We start from the raw sequence: 25,008 nt of genomic DNA on the forward strand, positions 1-25,008 counted from the left end.
TTACCAATTCATAGGGACCCCACTTCCTTCTCTAGCCCTAGACAAATCAAATATTCCAGCCTCTCCTGCCGGATACTAAAATTAACGTGACATTATAAACTCCTCAGGTATTTCGGTTATTACAAACGCGCCCTAAATAAACATTATCAAGCCAATGCTGACTTGAACGGTGAGTAGTGACTCAAGAAAGCGAAATAGTGGCATGGCTATAGAACTGAGACTCAGAAAACCTCATAGCGGCTCTCACTGGGGCTTCCGGCTGGTGGGAGGCGCTGACTTCAACGAGCCCTTAGTGGTGGTCAAGGTAAGAAATCTTCACTTTAAAGGTCGACCTAAAGTCGGAAGTGTACAGGTGAATGAGAACAGCTTCGCTGAAGATGCAGGTCTGATGGTAGGTGACGTGATAGTGCGCGTTAACGACACTCCAACTGCTGGTACTTCCCATGTGGCCGCCCATGAATTGATCAACCAGGCCGGATGCGAGTTCGTGATGGCTGTGAGAAGGTATTTCTTAACATATCGCTGTTTTAAATCTCGTAATTATAATGGTTACGTTACAGAGGATTGTTTTCCGATATTCCAGTTTCGCCGGTAAGAAATATGAGCTATAGACTCAACACCTGACTAAATCACTGCGCCTTTGTAGGAAGAAGACGGCAATGCAGAGGTGGAAAACATACTAAAAAACTCGTTGCAGCAGATCGCTCAACAGGAGGGTAAATATTCCTGAAGTGACGTGAGTAAAAGTGCAGAATTCTCGCATTTTCAGACGAAAAAAAAGATCAAGAAGTTGGCCCATCACCAACTAATCCTGACAATTTGGCTACGTGAGTCCCACAGGAACTTTTTGGAGTCGGTTTATTTTTACTCGTTTTAATCCAGTGTAGAGCTACCGTCCAAGCCGAAGGACGTGACCATCCAGAGGGCGAATAAGTCGAGGAAGTGGTCCACGTTCCTGGTGAAACCCAAGAACGCCAAGCCTCCTGCTAAAAAACTCATAGAGGAGAGACAGATTATCGTAAGTTGGCGCAATTTTTGCTGGGGTGATGTAATCACTTTCTGGTCCCCGTTCCCTCGGCTTTTCAACCCAATCCGGCAACGCCTCCTGCTCGCCATTCTACCAAAACTTTGAGTAAAATTCAAACAACTTCTAAGCGCCTTGTCGCCAATTTTCCAAGCTGCTTCACCGAATTGGTTTCAGGGTGAACCGTACAGAGTCAAAATCATAAAACAGCCCAAGAGAGATCCTAATGAGGTACTCAACCACCGCAAAAAGTCCGTGCAATTTGAGACCGTCGTGGTAAGCCAGTGCGAGCTTCAAATGCCAAAATTGACCCATAAAATTTTATTGCTCTGCGTCGGAATAGACCGAAGTAGAAATTTCCCGTGATACATCAATAGCCGACTCCATAGATTCCTTGGAAATCGAGAAAAGTGACTCTATGGACCCGGAAGTAGAACTTGAAGCTTCAGTGAAGGAAATTTCCGAGGAAACCACTCATGTGGAGATCCAGGAATTTGACGAAGAAGAAATGAACCAAGAGGAAGTCATCGTCAATGAAACCAACGAAGACCAATGCACTATCAAGAAACTTAAGCCAATTTGTAGGTTTTTCTGCTCTCAACACATTCAACTTTGTAAAATGATCGTTTTAGTGAAACCTGCCCCTCTGGACATCCACCTTGACCCCATTGTCTGTGAAGCGTCTCTCTCCCTGGAAGACCAACTTGCAGCGGTTCAGAAGCAGCTGCTAACTCTCTCTCAGCTTCCCACCGCCATCCAAGTGACTCTGGAAGCAGTAACGCAGCAACTCAATAAAATTGTGCTCGAAAAAGCAATTATAAAAGAGAATAGCAGAGCTGAGGTTGCTGACGTGTCTGAGGCCACAATTGAAGGTGCTATATAAAGACTTGTGACAAATTCGGACTCCTGGACCAGAGCGCACCCAGTGCTGTAATATGGCCTACGAAGGCTATCTGCGCCTGTCCAACTTGTGACCGCAAGTCATAATAACGTAAGAACAATGGAAAGTCGGCGCTATTGCCGCCCTGGGTGCGCACTGGTTGCCCAATTCGCCATTAATGTCATTGATATGATGGACTGAATTTTAGATAACGCAGAAGACAATTTGTCACTTTCCGAAAACGCTGAAGGCGACCTGACTCAAGATGAAAACGAAGAGCATTTAGAGGAACTTGAGGAGGATCAAGTGGTTAATGGCAATGAAGAAGTACTTGAGGAGGAGGAAGATGAAGAGGTGCAAGAGGAGGAAGCGGTTGAGGAGGTGCCAGTAGACCCTTACGCTGGGCTTACGGAGGAGGAGAAGAATGCCAAGATCAAGGAGGAGCTGTTGTTGGCCAAGAAGAAGAAAGTAAGTTGTTGCCATTCCTCAATTTTTCCCATATAGAGATCGCCTATGGCAAATTTGGGCCTTGAAAAACAGATTAGTTGCATTCGAAAATCTGATAGAGCATATGGAAGTGCAGTTTGGCTGCCATCTTCTCAAACAAAATCTAAGCGCCACGTTGCCGCCCTTCGCATTTATTCCCCATAGCTCATTCCTAGTTCAGTTGGCATAACCTTCTTCGTGCAACAACAACAAACTCTAATAATACCCAATTAAAGGTCACATTCAAACCAATGACGTCCCGATTTGGCCCAACATCCTACATAAACAATACTGACGTTTTATATCCCCTCAATATAAATCTTGCCCAACTCAATAGCTGCTCTCATTAAGCCATTAAAAGCCATGCTCTGCAGATAGAAGAAGAGAGACGCAAAATGGACTGGACACAAAGACCCATCGTCCTTCCAGGCGGCAGGAAATGGTCGGATCCAGATGATGCCACTCCAAAGTTCCGGAAGCCTAAAATGTCCGACGAGAAAATTTGCAAGACCATTGAAGATCACTCCGAAGTGATCGTGGGAAAAACCAAAGGGTAGGCTTAGAGGGTGGTGCTTTAAAAGGGCTCGTCTTTTCAGGTCGACCATTGGAACCGGATCTGGCCCTGGGGTGACAAGGACAAACCAGTCTACAGGTATTTTGAGTGACGGGAATCGGGGAATTGTGGGTCGGTAAACAGAAGAAATCCCAGGCTGAAAGTTAAGTACGATTGGATTGGATTGGTTTAAGGTTTGGTGAGGAAGGCCTTCTGTTTTGCGACTCAGAATTTCCGGTTTAGGATTGGTTTTAGCATGGGTTTTCTTTGTGTGCAGTACTAGGAGCTTTGGATCCAGAGAGTCGAACTGTTTCCTGGTCCCTGGCAAAGCGGGAGGAAAGAAGGTGAGTTTTAGGGTTTCGTTGGTCCAAGGTTATAAGTTTCCTCTTCATCAGACCCTCTTAGAGTTGATTGCACTGAAAGTTATGTTTACGTTAAGACTATTTTTGAGAAATTTAAGACAAACGCATTTTTTTCAGCATAAATTTTCTGAAATTCGAGCCCCCAGCGAAGAACCTCGACTATCTCCAGAAGTCGGAAGTGTACCGCCTGATTCACGACATGGAACCCCCCGTGAGGGGAGTGGGAGCCCGAGCTGAGAAGATTCTGTCGGAAAAGGATTATTATGGGGTGGGGTTTACATTTTTTTTTTTCTAACAATAATAACTTTTGGTTTCCTAGGATAAAGGGGCTCCCTAGGCGATTAGATGCTGAGCTGAAAAAATGTAAAATGGACATTTTCTTATTATATTATCCAGCTTAAACTACATCCTTAACTAGTTACCAAACATGTAAAATAAATGCTGTTATTAGCCATTTTGTTCTACGCTGAGACCATTAAATGCAGATTTTGATGTGTTTACATTGATGACTTGCAGAATCTCCATCGAAAACATCATCATACATCAACAATTTCAATTCTTTTTATTTGCAACCACATAGAGATAAGGAGACTAGAATGATCCTCACATTTACGTAATGTTCGGTGCTGAGCCACTTTAATTGCATTAGCAAAAGTAAGCGGAAGATACTATTATAATTAGAAATCGAACGGAGAGTCTTATATTCTTGACAATTTGTCGAAGAAAATGGTCTTGAATGTATTATAAATTGTGATTTTGGCGGCTATTTCTGTTCTTGAAAAACAGGTGAACGTTAATGCCGCATAATATTTCCAGGTCAAAAGTTCGCTTTTGTGGGATTCATGTGTTTGATTTTGAAGCTAATAAGATATTTGAAGCTGCTCCCGACAGGTCGGCCTCGCGAGGTGATGATAGCGAGTGAAGCTCTGTTCAAATAGTTGAATGGCGAGAAAATACGAATTGAAAAATACGAGTGAAGCGAGACTAAACGGTAACAAATCTCTAAAAATAGTATAAACAGTGATAACATGATATGCAGGATCTTCCCAAGCATTATGATGGCGGTTTAAAACAAGCGCATGATGAGTTCAAAGGATCATATTAAATTAATAAGTGTTCTAGAGGATATTTTATATGTTTTCGTCAGCTTTAAAGTGCAAATATGATATGATTATTATTAAAACCAGTTCTCTGTTGTTGAGATAACGCCAGTCATCCCATGAATGGCCCCCACCGTTCGTAATTTTAGGCAAAGTATATTTATAACAAGCATTTGCGTTGATTGTGTAGGTGCTATTTTATTTAATCGTAGTGCGGAGCCAGAAGCATAACCATGTTGTCGATAATACTAACTATACTCGCAGTTATTATAAGTTACTTTATTTATCAATACGTTAATAAATTTAGGAAAGTAAGGGAAACATTGAATTGGATGCCTCACGTCCCGCGAAAACCTGTGATTGGTATCGTCATGGAATTCTCCGGGTCTGAGGGTATACAGCAAATAATATAGGGGACACGATAGAGAACGTTTTGAGATTCTTTCATCTTTTTCAGAGGCTGTTAACGACATGACCAGATTAACAAACAACCCTCTGAAAATGGCGTATATGGAAGGACCCACTGTGTGGGGCATTCTAAGTCGCAGTTGTGAGTTTTCTGAGTTTGTGCTGTCCAGCAATACGATTCTGGAGAAATCTGATATCTACACGTTCTTCCATGAATGGTTGGGAACCGGTTTGCTGACCTCTACAGGTAGCAGAGAGCCCAAAGAAAACTCTTCAGACACAGACTGTTTACGTTATATTTCAGGCACCAAATGGAAGAAAAGGAGGAGGATTATCACCCCAGCGTTCCACTTCTCGATTCTGGATCAGTTTGTGCAGATTTTCGATAAAGACACCGACATCTTAGTGGACAAACTGCAGAGGCCTGCGGCCGATAAGGCAACGGTTAATATCTATGAGTATGTCAATTTGTGCGCCCTCGATAGCATTTGCGGTAACCTGTTCGCTACACATTAAACTATTTTCCGTAATATCAGAACTCTACACAGAGTCAGCAATGGGCGTCACGATCGAGTCCCAAAACTTGAAAAACCAAAATTACGTCCACGCAGTCAAGGACTACTGCAGAATCGCCATTGTCCGAATGATGTCCTCTTGGAAAAGAATTTCGGTCCTGTTTAAATTAACAGAGGAACATGGGCTTCAGCAACAGAACGTGGAAATTTTGCATGGGTTCAGCACCTCAGTAATCGAGAAGCGAAAACGAGAGTTTGTTAACAAAAAACTCAACGAAGCTCTACAAGTCGATAGTTTCGGAAGGAAGAATAAGTTGGCTTTCCTGGATTTGCTCCTCAATGCCACTGTCGATGGAAAGCCACTGAGTCCTGGAGACATAAGGGAGGAGGTCGATACCTTCATATTTGAGGTGTATTTTTACAATTCAGTTTGTTTTCAGTTTAATGCCACTAAATCTGTGTTTAGGGGCATGATACTACTTCTTCAGCCATAGCTTCTGCACTGTTCCTATTGGCCAATAATCCAAAACACCAGGTTGGATGATTTATAACATATTTAGTTAATCAGCAATGACATAAGTAATCTTGTATGATTTTAGGATTTAGTGAGAAAAGAGCAGAAAGACATTTATGGTAAGGACAGGGATAGGCCAACCACTCAGCAAGACCTGAATGAAATGAAATATTTGGATTTAGTAATTAAGGAAACATTAAGGTTGTATCCTCCAGTACCTGTGATAGGGAGGAGGATCACCGAGGCCATCGAATATAAAGGTAAGTTATATTGTATTCACCAGGTTATCAAGAAGCAAATTGACTCAGGATTAAAACTTAACTAACCTGAATACTTGACAATTTGGTGGAGGATTATTCTATTTTAATGCAAATTCAAATATTTTTCAGGTCAGAAAATTCCAAAAAACACCTTCCTAACCATCTTCATTTACGGCATGAATCACGATCCCGATTACTTTGATTCGCCGGAAGAATTTGTGCCTGAAAGATTCTTGGATACGAACTTAAAATCTCCATACATGTATGTGCCCTTTAGCGCTGGGCCTCGCAATTGCATTGGTACGAGGAAATTTACCCGAAACAGCTTGGATGATTATTATTATATTTGCAGGACAAAGATTTGCAGTACTAGAGATGAAATGTATGATTTCCAAAATAATTCGGCATTTTGTATTGTCGCCCACGAATCCACCGCACAAAATGATCATGGTTAGTGAAGCTGTGCTAAAGTCGAAAAATGGGGTGAATATACAGCTTGAAAAATATGATTGGGAAGCTGCAGCTTGACATCCATACACCAAATGGTATTCTGTTAATAAATATATAAGATTAAATAATAGCCCATTTTGTAGCATAATTTTTATATGAAATTAATTGATAAGTAAATAATAATAATAATGATAAATAAATTAAATTAAAAAAATCATTAATAATAAAGATTTTCAGTGGCGTAGGTTTCCCATTTAGAAAATTCAAGCTTTTCCAAAGCTGACGTTCAGCCGTCATGGATCTCAGAAATGGTACCACCTACAGATTTGCCCATTGCAGATCAAAGAGCCTAAAGTAAAAATTGATGCAACCCCTATGGGTGCGCGTTTCCGAGACAGCGTCCATCAATTTTTTTAAGTCGATACTCCACTAGTTTATTAATTAGGGGGTACCTATCACCGAACCCTCATTGATTTTGCGGTACTCGGCCTAACCTATGCAACCGGCAATTCATTCCGCGGCACCACGAACAATTTGCCTTACCTGTCCGCCGAGGTCGCCACAGTCGCTCCGGAGCACCCAGGTAATTAAAGTAACAGCACTTGATATCTGTGACTCTAGACCGTGCGGCAAAGAGACGTGAGTGACCTCTAATAAAAAGTGCTAAGTGTCATAAGACTCCCCTTACAGTGAGGAAGATTGTGAGTAACTATGACATAGTTTCAGTGAAAGGGATATCTCTCCGATTTCCAGGTGAGTTTCAGGCTGAACTGCCACAGTTTCATTCATAATGCAGGGTCTAACAGCAATGTTGTTTTAGTACACGTAGTTGGCAGCTTTCATAGTCTGTGCGCCTACTATTGTATGAGTTACTTTAAAGCCACATACTATAAATAATAGATAAATAAGCAAATAAAGGAAAACGTCAAGGAGGTCAAGTTGGCTAGATCATGTCCTTGTAGAGAAATTCCTGTACCGATACCGGTATTCAATCGCCGACCGGAATGGTCAAGTGCAAAAGGCATAAATTAACAAGTTTCATGCCTTGAAAAGTAACTTATTAAACTTTGTTTTCTGCTGACTTCTATTTAAAATTGCCCGTAAACGCATTTACATATGTTAACTGCTAAAACTGAGATGCTTAATTTAGTTTCCATAGTAAATATCCTTATCTAAATTTCATAATGTTCAAACAAAAGGTCATGATAAGGCTTATCCCAGATCAGCCGCAATAATGTACTGAGGCAGATTCCTTGTAAAAATCAGTATTAGCTCCTACTACCTATTCGGGAAAAACGATTAAAATTGAAATTGCCGTCACATAAGCTTATTACTGCTAAACGCTATTTAAAAATGCCATGACTAATCTAAGACGACATACACTTTAATTGATGGTGAAAATATCATATATTCTCGATCGCAGTTGGGAATATTTGAACATTGTCCCTATAGGGAGGCCGGCAATTGTTTTTTGCAGCTGTGTTCGAAAATGGCAAGTCTGGGACTACTTTCCTGCAATCAATTTCGTTTTGCTGTCATCGACAAAGGCGAAATTTTGCCATTAAACAATTATTTATAATTAATTGCAGAAAGTGTGGTCGATGTCTTTGAACGTCGCGATAGGCAACGTGACATGTATTTTTTCCTGGGCAAAACCGGTTTTACTTAAAAACAATTACAATTATCATTGTCCGCAGTTTACACTGCGAGACCGACTTTAGCACCGGGGAATCAGAATTAGAAAAAAACCGAAATATTCCTAAAAACTTATTAAACAGACTGCTAATGCGATTGTTTAACCCAGAACAAAGAGAGGCATTTTGAGACCGTTTTAGAGGTGAAAGTTTTACCTGCTCAGATAAGAACATCGATTTTTCATGAATGGTGTGCGGCATCCATCACCAACACCGAGATTTCATTACACGGATGCGATGGTGAAAAATCAGCTGATGAGTGGACGCTTGGGCGAGACGCAAAAGCATCTTGCGAAACATTTTATCAGAGAAACAAACAGCAACAATTTGCGTAATAATGGTCGGCAATGAACGTTAATTAAGTGTTAACTGTCTGGTTCGATGTGCTGTGGAAAAGTGCGATGCAATCGTTTATTTTAGTCATTATTGCACGGGTGGCATGCACTTACAGGGTTCTTGGCTCAAGAAAACCATCTCAGATCTCATGGTAAAACACGGAGAAAGTGAGGCTGCTAATTATTAACGAAACGGCCGCATATATTATCTTCACGTACATAGGCCCATCTAAAGAATAAAAGAAAGTTAAACGCACTCAATTCATGGGTGATAAGCGTGTATCCGCACAAATCAAATTGATCGATCCATAAATCTCTTGTAATATAATTGTTTGAATGGGAACGATGAAAGCAAACCAGATGAACGTGAATTAACGGACATGTCCAATAAAGCGGGATCAATTACCTTCATAATGATAATTTCAGAAGTAAATGAATTCCAAAGCGATACACGTAGTGGCGCACTTCGTCACGCCTACAGCCTACTTTCTACCGAGATTTTTTACACTTGAACTTGTGTGTCAAATTCTTAAAGAATCTGCAAATTTTGTGTATCAACTACCACCGAAAATGTCCGCTACGCTTCGCCGCAAACGCACGTACCAAGGTCTCCGCGGATACAGACCCCCCATAACCTAACAGCTAATTCAATCGTTCTGACGTTATGCAAGTGCATCTTAGTCTTGCATGCAGCCCCGGCATGGCGCCCCGCGCTGGAATATGAGAGTTATGCTGAAAAACTGCGAAGGGCAGCCAGACAATACTGGTGACATCATACAGAACGGTACCAACAGACACGATATTGGCACCCATTGACCGAACTCGCAGTGCTAAGAAGGGTGAAAATTTACCTCAAATGTAGAGATTACCAACTGGAGGAAGGAAGTACCCTGGGCAGCACCATGGATAGACGAAAGCGTTTTTTCCCGACCTCGGGAGATGGGTCAGAAGAAAATTCGGGGAGCAGAAGCATTTCGTGGTACAAACTCTGACAGGTCGTGACATATTTCGTGTCAATCTGAATTGAATCCGAAAGAGAAACAGAAACTTGCGTATTTCGCCTGGAGAGAGAGAGAGACGGCACCTTGAGGAGTTGTTTGAATGCGAAATTATTTATTTAATAATAATTGCGAAAACACAAGATTCGGAGTGACTAAAATAGCAATAAGATCAAACAACAGAGGGCAAAAATAGGTTGAGGAGTAGGAGGAGTACTGTAACAGTATAATGGGCGTGCTGATAGGATTATGAAGGGAAAACTGGCAACGTAGAGCGTAGATGGTGGAGGAGCGTCCCCTAATAATACCTAACCTGAGGAGTTTTGGGGGGTAGCTGCCCGGAGCGACTCTCGCCTATGTCAAACGGCTGGCAACACCTGAGAAAAATTAAGCTTTTGCGTCTGCAGTTAAGTTGGCTAACCCGTCATTACAGTTGTAGTCGAGTCAAGTTCAAATTCTGCTTCTGCCATTATTTGCGTTACTCCTTGCCCCATGTAGGAACCTACTTACATGATTGTATAATTTGCATCGTTTAAGTTGGGGTGTAATCAATTAGATATTACCTGGCTATTATTAATTCTGAGTGTGCTATAATTTCACGCGGTACTAGTTCTGGAATAACTTTAGTCGCCGGAAGGTTAACGATCAACATTTCTTTCTTAAAATAGCGATTAATCGGCCCATTAGAAATAATTAGCCATATCTTCTGCAAAAACTTCGGAATTCCAGCCATTGTTGCCAAACTATGCGAGTTTTACCTTGAATTTCGACCGATCAAATTGAACCTTTGCCGAATTTCCTGATATCCTGCGCGGCCTCAAGGAGATTTCTTGATTTGCGCCATTTTGTCTGCTTCAAATGTCGGAATTATCATCATTTGCATGTTTTTTGTTGGCTTTTGCTTACTAAAAGTGCCGTGTTTGCGATATTTTACCAAAAAAAGGAACCTCCCTGCACATTTTCCGTTAGAGCTTCACTCGGTAAATGTTAATATAGACGCGAAAAGATATTTTGAGGGCCGCTGCAGAAGTTTTTTTTTGCAGTCTGTGTAATATGATTCTTTTTAGGTTTGGTCACATTTCATTTCACATTTCCATTATAAATCCAAAGAAAGTTCCATTAAATACACAAATTAATTTAATTAACGCTCTAAACATTGATTTCATAATTTTTTATAGACCCTGTTTAGAAACAACCACGAATCGTAAGGTTGTCGGAAAAAAGAGAGAGAGTGTTATTGGATCTCATGACGTACCCAATAAAGACGGTGACAAAGCAGGAGGTGTCTTCTGTTCACCACCAAAATTTCAGTACCCCGTTGTTGTGGTTGCTGTCGTACACAGTGTTTTCTCATACATACATCCCCCTCTCTTAAATCTTTATTGTTGAAAATGTGATGTGCCACCCCTTTAATCCATGTTTTTATTTGTAGGGCTTTATGTTAGTGCTGCCGCAAAATGGTTATCGTGACACGGGTGAGTAAATCATACATTATGACCAGCTAGAAGTGATATTTTATTTTGGAACGTGCTTATTTGTTTTCATAACAATTTCAGGATATCAGGATTTGACACATTTCAGCCTTGAATTAACTCGTATAAGTATAAAGATGCGCAGAGACGCATGTAGGGTCGTGCTAGACCAATTTCTTCTTCATCGACTATTGCCCCTATTCAGCGTCAATTCTCGTTACTTTTTTAACATATAAGAGGCATTTAATTCGGCTATTTTTGGGGGCGCCATGTAGCTTTAGAAGCTTATGCCAACCTACTAAAAAGTTAGGCACCCAGGCATAACAGCGTCTAAAAACGATCAGCCATCTTGGCTCGAAACAAAATCGAATCTATTTCCGGTCTTTTGACATTGGAGCGTGTAGGAAAAGGCCAAAAATTTAAGGACTTTTCGGAAAATGTACACTCTGGGGGGGTAAAACGTTCCCAAGGGAATAACGTCAAAGTGACGCCTGTGACGTATAAGTCGGCGCTGTTTTGATGTCATTTTCCGGGGAACGTTCTACCCCCCAGAGCATCGTGACGATCCGTACTAAGGTCTCGCACAGATGCCTGAGGACGTTGTACGCCGATTTAACCCAATTTGTCTTAATAAAATGATGCGCTGATAGAAACCTGAAGCTTCTCTTGATGCCGCTGGGAAATTCCTATGTCCTATAAAGGTGCGTACTTCAACCAGAATGGAATACATTAGACAAATGGTATTCAAGCACACGTTTAAGTGTTATTCAGAAACCCGTGGTTGTATTCTATCCTCGATGGGAATTTTCATCACCAGCACGAGGCAAAGTTTTCTGTCGGGCATTCGGAAACATCCCGTATACATTTGTAGACTGGACTGTCTACTGTAGTCAAATGCCACAGCTGTGTGTAAAAAGCCCCTTTGTGCTGTATAAGCCATGTGCCTCTGTTCTTTCTTATGCAATGGCTCACTTCCGAGTGCACTAAAGACTGAACAGTTATGTTCTATCAACCGCGTGCGTGTCGTGGACAGGTGTCTCGATCGAGATTTCTCAAATATCTTTAGCTAACGGATCTTAGGAAGCGCGAACCATGGGAGTTTACAAGTGAGCCAGTTCAATGTTAAAAGGGAAGAACTGTTCAAAGCTGACCGCAGACGGATAGATAATCGTGCAATACCCCGATACAGATAAAAAACAAAAGGGAAAACGGAAACGCGTTCATGGTTTAGTGAACGTTACCACTATTTCGCTTTTTGTTCGCGCCCATCTTGTGCCATTCCACGGGAACTTCCGGAAATGATGACCGCGATCCGGTGGCCTATGCAGACATCACGTCATGTACGCATTAAAGTTTGTATTTCGAAGATTCGTATTGCTTTCAATCTCTTCTTAACAAAAGCGAAATTGTCTTCTATAAACCGGCGCATCCTTGTAATAATAAAATTGAATGGCGATGTCTCAAAATTACACGTTGTTAACAGTTTTCAATTACTGCTGAATTATTTCTGACCTCGCGACGACCTTAAGGTTGTACAGGGTGCTCCGAGCAGTAGTCCAATCTGCTAACCAAGCATTTTTTCGGCATAAAACAATTTAAGGGCAGCAAAAGTTCGCGCAACAGATCGCGATCTACAGAGTGTTGAAGTTCCATCAATTTTTTCCTCGTAGCTCCTACAGTTTTTCAGATATTGACTGGAAGTCTGGCGAATGCGCAGCTCATTGAGGCCTACTGCTTGCCTCAGGGCGATATTTGTTCTTTAGCCATAATTTGTTGTGTGTCCGGAAATGCAATTGGGAACACATGAAGCAGGTGCACCTCTCTCTAAAAAGCTCATTGAAACCGAATTGTGAGATATATTAAAGATTTCAGTTACAGGAAACCAAGTTGTTCCCCTTAGACTCCTTTACTCTCGAAAAATGCTTGGTCCAACCTATATCCTGATGATAGAAACCATAGGAGCGCGCCTTTCTCACTTCTACGAAGAATAAAAAATCGAATTCTTGATCAAACACTTTTCCTTTTGGCCCCGATATTACCCCAACTTTTAGGTCAACTAGGCCACCGCAGACCGTTTAAGGTCCTCAAATTTTCGGTCAGCTATTCCTTAGGAGAACTGACCATCAATCTGCAAGTGTCAGTTGTTCGTTAAGTTCACGAGTGCGTAGATCTATTGATCTATTATAAGAGATGTTTTAGTGCTTGCGGAACATGGCTCCAGCGTTATGTCCATCAGCGAATCTCCCGTCTTTGTTAGAAGAGGTATTTTCTCATTAGGGTCTGCAGACAAGCAATTTTCATAATTCGTGCGAAAATAATATTGCAACCTTCAATCAAATTTGCAGTTACATTCCTTTGGAATGGGCAGGGTGCGACGACTCGCGACCGGTGCGAAGAAGAATTTTAAATACCTACTAATAACAGTACTTATTGGCTATGTTTAATTTGTAGGCTTTTGCCCTCATGATTGTTATTAATTTTAAAGACTTGAGTATGTTTAATTTAGCCGACCCAGAAACCTTCTTCCAAATAAACCCAAACTCACAACTTAACGAGAACTCGTAACAGCTGATATACCAACATAACATTTATGAACAACAGGTGCATAACCTACTAAAGACGTCTCAATAAACAATAATAAATTTATATAGATTCAGGTGCAAAAAACCTGACGGGAAATTAAACGTATAAGCATTAAAGTGTCTGCGACAAACCTGCCCAATTGCCTTTATAGGAATAGGTTCGTGAGGTGCGTTTACACCTGTGTTAACGTTTTAAGTAGGTAATGCGCGGAAGGTGCTACCATGCAAAGAAATATATGCTAGCCCTAGGTGCAGCGTTGTAGTTCACCCGATCCTCATGTCGTCACTTCTATCTGGCCGGCAAAGTTACCAGGAATTGCATGCATTTACCCTTAGGCCCGGTTTTCAAATTCCTGGCAACTTTGCCACCAAGGTGATTTCCATAAAATCGACAAAATCAGAGCAGAGCATTGGTCGGTTTTTCTATTTCACTGGAAATTATGTTGCTGGCAGTTACCAGCAGCTTAAAAAATTGGGCCTTAAAGCGTACTTTAACAGGGAGTTAAAAAACGCCAACGAGGGTTGTGGACGTATATACAGGATGTCGCATTAACGCGAGGAGGCACAAAAGCGAGTAAACTAGAAGACAAACATATTTTCGGTTTTTTCTTTGCATGTACAGGGCGGTCGCATAATTACAATATATTGGCGCGGATGAATCTTGAAATTTTATATTTCTCGCTAAATGGCAACAATGCGTCATTCTTTTGTCTTAAAGAGCCATGGCGGAGGTACTATGACGCAGGCCTCTAAAGGTTGCCAAGTTCCGAAAATTTCCTTACCACCAGCAATAGTTTGGTCTCTGGTTTCAATGCAAATTTCCCTTACAGGGTGACTACATCTGGATCGAACCCGTGAGCAATGGCGAATTCGATGTTGCCATTGGTGCCAGGGTACTTCAGGCGGAGGGCAGACGCGTGTACGTCCGGGACGACGATGGTCACGAGTACTGGCTGGCTCCGGACAGACGCATCAAGGCCATGCACGCCACTTCTGCTCATGGGGTGGAAGACATGATCGGCCTGGGCGATCTACACGAGGCCGGCATACTCAGAAATTTGCTCATTAGATACAGCGAGAATCTCATTTATGTAAGTTTTGGCTGAAATGGCGTGTAGAAGGAAACGACTGAAAAAATCGTCTCTTTTCAAGACCTATACGGGCTCAATACTTGTGGCAGTAAATCCATACCAAATACTCCCGATTTACACCGCTGAACAAATTAAGTTGTATAAGGAAAGGAAAATTGGCGAACTGCCCCCGCACATTTTCGCAATAGGGGACAACACTTATGGTAACATGAGAAGGTAAGCCAATTAACCTAGACACCGTTTCAGGTTTTCCTGGCCTGTTATAGTTTCTGCTGCATATCATTTTTTGTTATACATTTAGTTTATTCGATAAACAGAGAAATAACTATTTATTAGCTATTTAATTCAATGCCGTTAAGATTCCATCCTACTAATCCAGTTTATCTTCGCATAAATTCAGCTACATCGACGAGTTTTGCCCGACAGTGTTTTGTGCTTTCTACCCATTATCTCTTCCTACGATTTCCACTGAAAAATGCAGGCAAATCAGGTCTGAACCCTTCCAGTTTGGCAAACGGCCGAACTTAAGTTATTTCGTACTCAACGCAGGTGTTTGCAATTAATTTTAAAAAAGCTGATGTGCACGAATGAGCCATACTCACTAATTTAAATATGGCACACAATATTGCATGAGAGAGGTAATTTAGATTACTTAACAATTACTCATTGAAATATGAGTAAAAGTTGTTCCCATCATGCGGTCAAGCGGGTTGGCAAACTTAAGGCAAAGTCCAATGAGAGCTTTTACCATCGCCTCAAACACTGCGTAGCAAAAGTTGTCCCATACACGAGGTTTTTTGTCAATTACTGCAATACACTTTCTCTAATAAAGGCAACTTTTTACGTGTGAATTTGTACGCCATTGTGTCGGTAATCACAACGCATAACTACAAGAAAGGAAAACTGAGATCGACTTCGCTTTCTGTTGTAGATACGGCCAGGATCAATGCATCGTAATTTCGGGTGAATCAGGGGCTGGCAAGACCGAAAGCACCAAGCTGATATTGCAGTATCTAGCGGCCATAAGCGGGAAGCATTCCTGGATCGAGCAGCAAATCCTGGAGGCCAACCCCATATTAGAAGCCTTTGGTATGAGTCGGTCGAACGCGTAAGGTGTCCAATAATTCTGTCCGAATGCGATGATTGACAGCAGGTCTTGGATTGCTTCTTATGACGTATGGATTTAAATGGGACAATGTAAACTCAAAATTTGAATCGTGGCTGAATGAAGTTAGCTAAGACATGCATGTGGCGAAGACATTACGTCATAGCCCTTAGTCAAATAACGGGACATTACTATTAGATACCTTTAGCAACCCTCGTGTTTTGAGATTTCACTGATATTTCTGGCCAAATTCGAAAAGGCACTTGAGGGTGATGTTTCACTTTTCTTTCGGCAAGATTTGACTCCTAGTCTCTGAATTACATTGGTTTTTCCTTAGGAAACGCAAAAACTGTGCGCAACGACAACAGCTCTCGATTCGGCAAATACATCGACATCCACTTTAACTCCAGTGGCGTCATAGAGGGGGCGAAAATTGAGCAATACCTATTAGAAAAAAGCAGGATTGTGTCCCAAAATGAGGAAGAGAGAAATTACCATATTTTCTACTGTTTATTGGCAGGTCTGGGCAGAGAAGAGAAGCGAAAACTAGAGCTGGGCGATGCCAGTCAATTTCGATATCTCACAGGCGTAAGCCTTCTCTCTTCTTGCACGCAAAACTCTTATATTTTGCCATATTTAGGGAGGTAGCATCACTTGTGAAGGAAGAGACGATGCCGCTGAATTCGCAGATATTAGAAGCGCAATGAAAGTGCTCTTGTTTTCCGATCAGGAAATTTGGGAAATTATGAAGCTCCTGGCTGCTTTGCTGCATATTGGGAATATTAAATACAAAGCTACTGTGGTCGATAATTTGGACGCCACTGAAATCCCCGATCCTACTAATGTCCAGAGAGTCGCAAATTTATTAGGTATGTGAACTGTGTTAAAAAACAGAACTTCTAGATAATAATTCCTTATAGGTGTTCCGGTGCAGCCCCTCATCAATGCCCTAACGCGCAAGACTCTCTTCGCTCATGGAGAGACTGTAGTTTCTACTCTGTCACGAGAGCAAAGTGTAGACGTACGAGACGCCTTCGTCAAGGGAATCTACGGTCGTTTGTTCGTGTTCATAGTCAAAAAAATCAACTCCGCAATCTACAAACCAAAAGAACGCCAGCGCAGCTCTATCGGGGTCTTGGACATTTTCGGTTTCGAAAACTTCAACCACAACAGTTTCGAGCAGTTCTGCATCAATTATGCCAATGAAAATCTGCAGCAGTTTTTCGTCAGGCATATTTTCAAGCTGGAGCAGGAAGAGTACAATTTGGAGGGCATAAATTGGCAGCATATCGAGTTTGTCGACAATCAGGACGCCTTGGATTTGATCGCGATCAAGCAGCTGAACATTATGGCTTTGATTGATGAGGAGAGTAAATTCCCCAAAGGCACTGACCAAACTATGTTGGCCAAGTTGCACAAGCAACACGGGGCGCATCGAAACTACTTGAAGCCCAAATCAGATATTAATACCAGCTTCGGGCTCAATCATTTCGCTGGAGTTGTGTTCTATGACACCAGAAGTTTCTTGGAAAAGAACCGGGATACCTTTAGCGGCGATTTGCTGCAACTGATAGCCATCAGCGGCAATAAGTTCTTGCAGCATTTGTTTCACGACGACATTGGTATGGGATCGGAAACGAGGAAAAGAGCTCCCACGTTGTCAACTCAATTCAAACGATCCCTGGATTCTCTGATGAAGACTTTGTCCAATTGCCAGCCGTTTTTCATCAGGTGCATCAAGCCGAATGAGTTGAAGAAGCCGATGGCGTTCGACCGCACTTTGTGCTGCAGGCAACTGAGGTATTCCGGCATGATGGAAACCATCAGGATCAGGAGGGCGGGATATCCAATACGGCACTCTTTCAGCGAGTTTGTGGATCGGTATCGATTCTTGATTTCGGGGGTTCCTCCGGCGCATAAGACAGATTGCAGGATAGCCACTTCACGAATTTGTCAAATAGTATTAGGTGAGTCCAGGAACTAGTTTGTATGATGAGGAACAATGGATTTTCAATGAGATACTGCTTCTAATGAAACAAGCTTTGGAGTCAAAGTTTCCTTAAATCTCTCTTTAATTAAGGCACTATCCAGTATTTTTCCGAAATCTTTTCAGGAAGATCTGATTATCAGCTAGGCAACACTAAGGTATTCCTCAAAGATGCTCACGACTTGTTCCTGGAACAAGAGCGCGATCGCGTCCTTACAAAAAAAATCCTCGTCCTACAAAAGAATATCAGAGGCTGGGTGTACCGAAGGAGATTTTTAAGACTGAAAGCCGCCACTATAGTCATCCAAAAGTACTGGAAGGGCTACATTCAAAGGCAGCGTTACAAGCGAATGAAAGTGGGCTACATGCGACTGCAGGCCCTTATAAGAGCACGGGTTTTATCGCACCGATTCCGACATTTAAGGGGCCACATCGTGGGGCTTCAGGTAAACCAAATCTCCTCTAACACACAAAAATAGCTTTAAATAATTATGATTCAACATTAGGCCCACTCCAGAGGGTTTTTAGTTCGACGGGAATACGGACATAAGATGTGGGCAATCATTAAAATCCAGTCGCACGTGAGGAGGATGATAGCTCAGAGGAGGTATAGGAAGTTGAAGTTTGAGCATAAGAAGCATGTGGAGGCTTTGAAGTTGAAGCAAAAGGAAGAGCGGCAACTCAAGGATGCGGGCAATAAGAGGGCAAAAGAAATCGCCGAGCAAAACTACAGGTATGGGGTATTTTTAAGCAGGATTGTGGTAGTATAATTTTTATTATTTCAGGGAGAGATTGTACGAGTTAGAACGTAAAGAGATGGAGTTGGAGCTGGAGGAAAGGAAAAGAGTGGAGATTAAGAAGAATATAATAAATGATGCTGCCAGAAAGGCTGATGAGCCAGTTGACGACTCAAAACTTGTGGAAGCAATGTTTGATTTCTTACCTGATAGTTCTAGCGAGACTCCAGGCCCAGGTAAAATTGTTATGTTTCTCTGAGCAATTCACAATGGGGTTTTCCAGGACGGGAAACTTCAGTATTCAACGACCTACCAGCGCAGACCAGTGACACAGAAATAATCAGCCCCTTGCAGACTGTATCGGAAGATGAGGAAGACTTGAGCGAGTTTAAGTTTCAGAAATTTGCAGCTACGTATTTCCAGGGAAATGTAGGGCATCAATACTCGAGGAAACCGCTGAAGCATCCGCTTTTGCCTCTACACACTCAAGGAGATCAACTGGTAAATTCCATGATTCTAGTTGGGAAATTTAATTTTTATATTTTGGGGTTTTAGGCGGCTCAGGCCTTGTGGGTTACTATATTGAGATTCACCGGTGATTTACCTGAACCAAGATATCACTCAATGGAACGAGATACTACTTCGGTGATGTCTAAGGTCACTGCTACTCTGGGGAGGAATTTCATCAAAAGCAAAGAATTTCAGGAGGCTCAATTGATGGGACTGGATCCAGATTCGTTTATGAAGCAGAAGCCCAGGTAGGGTGTCATTTGATGAATTTTATTAAGAAATTGATTCATAAAATTCTTGAAAGGTCTATAAGAAACAAACTAGTGTCCTTGACTCTCAAACGGAAGAACAAACTTGGGGAGGATGTAAGAAGGAAACTGCAGGAAGAAGAATATACAGCAGACAGCTACCAATCATGGCTGGAATCTCGCCCTACGAGCAACTTGGAAAAACTACATTTCATCATTGGACATGGCATTCTGAGAGCCGAACTTCGAGATGAAATTTACTGTCAAATTTGCAAGCAGCTCACTAACAATCCCTCAAAATCATCGCATGCCCGAGGTTGGATTCTGTTATCCCTTTGCGTAGGGTGCTTCGCTCCCTCAGAGAAGTTCGTCAATTATCTCCGAGCGTTTATCCGCGAGGGCCCTCCAGGTTACGCACCCTACTGCGAAGATCGCCTCAAGAGAACCTTCAACAACGGCACCCGAAACCAGCCCCCAAGTTGGCTGGAACTGCAGGCGACCAAGTCGAAGAAACCTATCATGCTGCCCATTACCTTCATGGATGGGAATACCAAGACTTTACTAGCAGATTCTGCGACTACAGCCAGGGAATTGTGCAATCAGCTGTCGGATAAAATTGGGTTAAAAGACCAGTTCGGGTTCTCGCTATATATTGCGTTGTTTGACAAGGTTTCGTCGCTGGGGAGCGGAGGAGACCATGTGATGGATGCGATATCGCAATGCGAGCAATACGCCAAGGAACAAGGGGCACAGGAGCGGAACGCACCCTGGAGGTTGTTCTTCAGAAAGGAAATTTTCGCACCCTGGCATGAACCTACAGAAGATCAAGTTGCTACCAACTTGATTTATCAGCAGGTGGTCAGGGGGGTTAAGTTTGGGGAATATCGGTAAGTTTTAGTAAACTTTTTTTGAGTCGAGTTAAAAAGGTAGAAAGATTCGATCTTTACGTAAGCTCTCAAGTACACATCTTATTAGAAATGACAAAGTTACTCAAAATAAATCAAAAGTCAAAGAAAAGCAGGCGCATTCATCAGAATGTCATCAAAGTTAGATGCTAGTTGTTCAATTTTAGTTTACAGCCCTTTCATCAATTTCTTTACTACAACAATTACGCTTTTATATTTACAATCTCTCGATATTTTTTTCAGATGTGACAAAGAAGAAGATCTAGCAATGATCGCAGCCCAGCAATACTATATCGAATATGGAACTGACATGAACGTAGAACGGCTACTCACCCTCCTTCCTAACTACATCCCAGACTACTGCTTAACAGGGGTAGACAAAGCTGTAGATCGATGGGCTGCCCTTGTAGTTCAAGCCTACAAAAAGAGCTACTACATCAAAGAAAAAGTGAACGTGCTACGTGTAAAAGAGGACGTAGTCAGCTATGCTAAGTTTAAATGGCCGCTCCTTTTTTCGAGGTTTTATGAGGCCTACAGGAATTCCGGCCCCAATTTGCCCAAGAACGACGTCATAATTGCGGTCAATTGGACGGGGGTTTATGTAGTGGACGATCAGGAGCAGGTGCTATTGGAGCTGTCTTTTCCAGAGATTACTATGGTTTCTAGTCAAAAAACTAACAAAGTTTTCACTCAGACTTTTAGTCTTAATACCGTCAGAGGGGAGGAGTTTACTTTCCAAAGCCCTAACGCTGAGGATATTAGAGATTTGGTGGTGTATTTCTTAGGTGAGGCATCTGTTGTTAGAAGTAGGAGTTGGTTTTTCAAAGCTTATTTGCAGAGGGATTGAAAAAGAGGTCGAAATACGTGATAGCCTTGCAGGATTATAAGGCTCCAGGGGAAGGATCTAGCTTCCTAACATTCCAGAAAGGAGATCTGATTATTTTAGAGGAGGACAGCACTGGGGAGACTGTACTGAATTCCGGCTGGTGTGTGGGAAGGTGCGAACGCACTCAAGAGAAGGGAGATTTCCCTGCTGAGACTGTCTATGTTTTACCCTGCATGAGTAAACCTCCTGCGGACATTTTGCAGCTATTTTCAGTGGAAGGTTAATGATTGAGCAGTTTTTTTGAGTTCATTAATAAAAAAATAAGATCCTTTTAGGAGTGAGCGACTATCAAAGGCGATTAAGCCACCATTCCTTAAACGGAGTAGAGGCCAAAGACAGACCACATACTTTAGCTGAATACGCAATAGACCACTTCCGCCCTCCTTTGAAGAGGACCGTGTCGAAAGCTTTAACTTTGAGCGGAGGGAGACGAGGAGGAGGCGTGGATGAACTGTGGAGGCACTCGAGGGACCCTATCAAACAACCATTGCTGAAGAAATTGTTGATGAAAGAGGAATTAGCAGGTAAGTTGTTTCTCCCAACTGGAAAAAATATAATTTTAAATTTCAGGTTTCCATCTTAAAGCTTACCAATTTCAATTTTTTTTCAATTCAAATTACTAAAATCTCGTATAAACCAAGGCAAATTGGAATATGGTACTCGTATACTCATAGTAGAATGTATGATTGGTCGCTTACCTGATATGTCGATAACTAACTTTACCACCATCCTTGCAAATATACGGCTATCAGGTTCCGATTTTACTTACTAGGTTTATTCAATAAATCTCCAGTCGATACTTAAATTATCTCTTTCATCACATTCCAGAAGAAGCGTGTTTCGCCTTTAGCGCAATTTTGAAATACATGGGAGATCTTCCATCAAAAAGACCCCGAATGGGTAATGAATACACAGATCACATCTTCGATGGACCTTTAAAACATGAAATTTTACGCGATGAAATCTACTGTCAAGTTATGAAGCAGTTGACCGACAACCGGAACAGAATGTCCGAGGAAAGAGGCTGGGAATTGATGTGGCTGGCCACGGGCCTGTTTACGTGTTCTCAAAGCCTGCTAAAAGAACTGACCGCGTTCCTGCGAAGCCGAAGACATCCGATTTCTCAAGATTCCCTGCAGAGATTGCAAAAAACTTTGAGAAATGGGCAGAGAAAGTATCCGCCTCATCAAGTTGAAGTGGAAGCCATCCAGCACAAGACCACTCAGATATTCCATAAGGTTTACTTCCCTGATGATACGGATGAAGCTTTTGAGGTGGATTCTAGCACTAGGGCCAAGGATTTCTGTCAGAATATCAGTCAGAGATTGGGGCTGCGCTCCAGCGAGGGCTTTAGCTTGTTCGTTAAAATTGCCGATAAGGTAATATCAGTACCTGAAGGAGACTTCTTCTTCGATTTCGTACGTCACTTGACCGACTGGATACGCAAGGCAAGGCCCTCAAGGGACGGCATTACCCCTCAATTTTCCTACCAAGTTTTCTTCATGAAAAAACTCTGGACCAACACCGTGCCAGGCAAAGACAGAAACGCGGATTTGATCTTCCACTTTCACCAGGAATTGCCGAAACTCATTAGAGGGTATCACAAGTGCAGCAAAGAGGAGGCGATTAAACTGGCTGCCATAGTCTATAGGGTCCGATTCGGGGAGAGCAAGCAGGAATTGCAGGCAATTCCGTAAGTGAAATTTAAAGCTTAAAATTTCGTTTCAGGAGTTTGTTTGTAGGCAAATGCTGCGCGAATTAATCCCATCCGATTTGGTGAAAGTCCAGTCTGCGAACGACTGGAAAAGGGCCATAGTCGCGGCCTACAACCAAGACGCTGGAATTTCCCCAGACGACGCTAAAATCGCATTTTTGAAGATCGTTTATCGGTGGCCAACGTTCGGCTCGGCCTTCTTCGAGGTTAAACAAACCACCGATCCGAATTATCCGGAAATGCTGCTGATTGCCATCAATAAGCACGGAGTAAGCTTGATCCATCCGCAGACAAAAGTAAGTAGGAATCTCCAAATTTGAAAATAATCGTCCAGCAAAGATATGTTCGTGTCTGTTAACGAACGTCCGGCTGCTGATCATAACAGCTTCCGCTCATTAAGTATCTTCATTAAATCTTGTTGCGTAAGTCAATCAAATGTAATGAATAACTGCTGCAATTATTATAATTATCATCGTCAGGTGAAAACAACTGTACGCAATTAAATACAGGAATTAACTTGTTCCCAGGACATTCTGGTGACCCATCCCTTCACGAGGATATCGAATTGGTCGTCGGGCAATACTTACTTCCACATGACCATAGGTAATTTAGTCAGAGGCTCAAAGTTGCTGTGCGAGACGTCCTTAGGCTACAAAATGGACGATCTGCTGACATCCTACATCTCCCTGATGCTCACTAACATGAATAAGCAGCGCAGCATACGAATAAAATAACCCTTAAGTGTTTTATTTAACTTACGTATTTATTTTTGCTCGTTTTGGTGTATTTTTTGTCAAATGGGCCCCATCAAGCTCTTTGAATCCCTTGGGATTTTCGCATTAACTGGATACTCGCAGCGGTCTTTGCTTCCAAGATGAAGATTCAAAAGTCATAATTTACGGGGGAAACGATTTTACTTTTATGGGATGAATGAATCTGATGTAAAGCTTTAGAGATATTTTAAGGAGGAGAGCTTTTTATTGTATTTATATGAAAATTATGTAAATAGATTTTACATCACTGGAGCCACAGTTATGTAAATATCGGACAATAAATTGTTAATGGTAGAAACTGTATTAATTCGCGTACAAACTGAATTTCCTTCTGCGTAGCAAGTGCGTGCCAGCACAGAAAATCGACTTGAAGCGTTAACAGCTATTGCTTCCGGCATCCCCCATGAGGGCATCCAATGCTGTGGAAATAAGAATTTGCTGTTCAATTCATGTCGAACAGATTCGTCGCGGATCCGATCATTCAATGAACAGAGTCATGAATGAACAACATTCAATGAGACAGAGGAGGGAGAGACGTCTCATAACCAGGAAGACGCGACACAGTCCACTCGGCTCGAAGATGGAAACTGAAGTGTAATTTACCAAAAGGACGTTCAATTTCAATATGCCACGATGCCATGTGTATCAATTCTTATGCCCAAAACAATGTTGAAGCCTACAAAACCCAAGCGGCGTGGCAACATCGTCACCCGACCTAAAGGGTTGTTTTTGTTTATGTATAAAGTCAAACACCCTTTTTTCAGGCGCTTAGCTGGCGCCCTTGCCTTGTCCCTCATTTTATCGCATTATTGTTGATTTTTGTCAACGCATGTGCATTATTTCTTAATATCAATAAACCTCAACTGCAGCCAGAAAGGTTGTCGGCGATTTTTTGCACGAAACAGTGTCTCTGAGACTGCGCACTCGGGATGGCCCCAAATCTAGTATCAAGTCGCCTTGGCAGCTATTTTCTAAGTTCCCTGACAACACCTTTGGTCTTTCGAGCCGGAATCACGTCAGTGTAGTCCCACGAGGAAGATCGCGCACGCTTCTGATCACTGCCAGCTGGAAGAACCCAACACTCTGGTGGTACCTCTTCCCGAATCCCAGCCGCAGAGCAATTACAGGGCAATGTTCCTCAACCACTACGAAACACTGCCGAGAGCACTGATGCGGCTGTTCCCCGTGTGCCCGATACGGGGGGGTTTCAGGTGAGCACCCATGAAAAATTGCCCAAAGATCCAAAGGAATGTCCAGACTTAAGTCAAATCGGGATTGGCCAGATTAAACGGTCGCAGTAACGCCTTAAACTCAGAAATTTCACTTCTGCCTTTAAAAAAATCGAAATTGTCGAAGAATTTCCCGCTTCGGAAACAGGTTTTCGGTGAAATCGGCAAAACTAATATTGCCCAACGTGAC

General features: G+C 42.2%; 3 protein-coding genes across 10 annotated transcripts; all 3 read left to right on the forward strand.

The window, feature by feature from the left end:
- The first annotated feature begins 7 nt into the window (after nt 1–7).
- Nucleotides 8–3,674, forward strand: Zasp67 (Z band alternatively spliced PDZ-motif protein 67). Of its 8 annotated transcripts, XM_066399200.1 has the most exons (14): nt 150–304; nt 353–504; nt 561–591; nt 647–716; nt 770–827; nt 883–1,018; nt 1,202–1,300; nt 1,368–1,605; nt 1,657–1,896; nt 2,113–2,372; nt 2,987–3,042; nt 3,221–3,287; nt 3,423–3,573; nt 3,625–3,674. In XM_066399200.1, exons 1-13 carry the CDS (start codon nt 203–205, stop codon nt 3,540–3,542), a joined length of 1,629 nt encoding a protein of 542 aa, XP_066255297.1. In that variant the 5' UTR covers nt 150–202; the 3' UTR covers nt 3,543–3,573; nt 3,625–3,674. The 8 variants fall into 8 exon arrangements, 4 of the variants coding, with proteins under 4 accessions (XP_066255298.1, XP_066255297.1, XP_066255299.1 ...); XR_010752571.1 differs by lacking the exon at nt 3,625–3,674 and having other exon boundaries at nt 8–304; nt 2,987–3,111; nt 3,187–3,287; nt 3,423–3,574; XR_010752572.1 differs by lacking the exon at nt 3,625–3,674 and having other exon boundaries at nt 8–304; nt 2,987–3,111; nt 3,423–3,574.
- Nucleotides 3,675–4,617: 943 nt separating this feature from the next.
- Nucleotides 4,618–6,706, forward strand: LOC136414912 (cytochrome P450 4d2-like). Its single transcript, XM_066399204.1, has 8 exons — nt 4,618–4,798; nt 4,863–5,060; nt 5,118–5,306; nt 5,362–5,738; nt 5,795–5,863; nt 5,928–6,102; nt 6,232–6,402; nt 6,455–6,706. The coding sequence occupies exons 1-8, from the start codon at nt 4,639–4,641 to the stop codon at nt 6,628–6,630; spliced, it is 1,515 nt and encodes a 504-aa protein (XP_066255301.1). The 5' UTR covers nt 4,618–4,638; the 3' UTR covers nt 6,631–6,706.
- Nucleotides 6,707–7,098: 392 nt separating this feature from the next.
- Nucleotides 7,099–23,887, forward strand: ck (myosin-VIIa ck). Its single transcript, XM_066399188.1, has 20 exons — nt 7,099–7,305; nt 11,012–11,054; nt 14,464–14,724; nt 14,786–14,940; nt 15,656–15,813; nt 16,167–16,417; nt 16,470–16,698; nt 16,750–17,796; nt 17,943–18,262; nt 18,323–18,549; nt 18,602–18,789; nt 18,837–19,054; nt 19,109–19,311; nt 19,368–20,198; nt 20,460–21,001; nt 21,055–21,321; nt 21,378–21,626; nt 21,931–22,795; nt 22,845–23,112; nt 23,344–23,887. The coding sequence occupies exons 2-20, from the start codon at nt 11,037–11,039 to the stop codon at nt 23,548–23,550; spliced, it is 6,504 nt and encodes a 2,167-aa protein (XP_066255285.1). The 5' UTR covers nt 7,099–7,305; nt 11,012–11,036; the 3' UTR covers nt 23,551–23,887.
- The last annotated feature ends 1,121 nt before the right edge of the window (nt 23,888–25,008 follow it).

The sequence above is a fragment of the Euwallacea similis genome, chromosome 18 (genome assembly GCF_039881205.1).
Source record: "Euwallacea similis isolate ESF13 chromosome 18, ESF131.1, whole genome shotgun sequence".
NCBI classification, from domain to species: Eukaryota; Metazoa; Arthropoda; class Insecta; order Coleoptera; family Curculionidae; genus Euwallacea; species Euwallacea similis.

What these genes read in the sequence shown, in the direction of transcription:
- ck (XM_066399188.1), top strand. An exon ending in AATTTCGATATCTCACAGGC is followed by an intron (nt 16,418 to 16,469) that starts GTAAGCCTTCTC and finishes TGCCATATTTAG; the next exon opens with GGAGGTAGCATCACTTGTGA. An exon ending in CAGGAATTGCAGGCAATTCC is followed by an intron (nt 22,796 to 22,844) that starts GTAAGTGAAATT and finishes GTTTGTTTGTAG; the next exon opens with GCAAATGCTGCGCGAATTAA.
- LOC136414912 (XM_066399204.1), top strand. Translation starts at nt 4,639, where the DNA reads ATGTTGTCGATAATACTAACTATACTCGCAGTTATTATAAGTTACTTT. An exon ending in CGCCCTCGATAGCATTTGCG is followed by an intron (nt 5,307 to 5,361) that starts GTAACCTGTTCG and finishes AACTCTACACAG; the next exon opens with AGTCAGCAATGGGCGTCACG. An exon ending in CGAGGCCATCGAATATAAAG is followed by an intron (nt 6,103 to 6,231) that starts GTAAGTTATATT and finishes AATATTTTTCAG; the next exon opens with GTCAGAAAATTCCAAAAAAC.
- Zasp67 (XM_066399199.1), top strand. Translation starts at nt 203, where the DNA reads ATGGCTATAGAACTGAGACTCAGAAAACCTCATAGCGGCTCTCACTGG. An exon ending in AGCCCTTAGTGGTGGTCAAG is followed by an intron (nt 305 to 352) that starts GTAAGAAATCTT and finishes GGAAGTGTACAG; the next exon opens with GTGAATGAGAACAGCTTCGC. An exon ending in GTCTGAGGCCACAATTGAAG is followed by an intron (nt 1,897 to 2,112) that starts GTGCTATATAAA and finishes ACTGAATTTTAG; the next exon opens with ATAACGCAGAAGACAATTTG.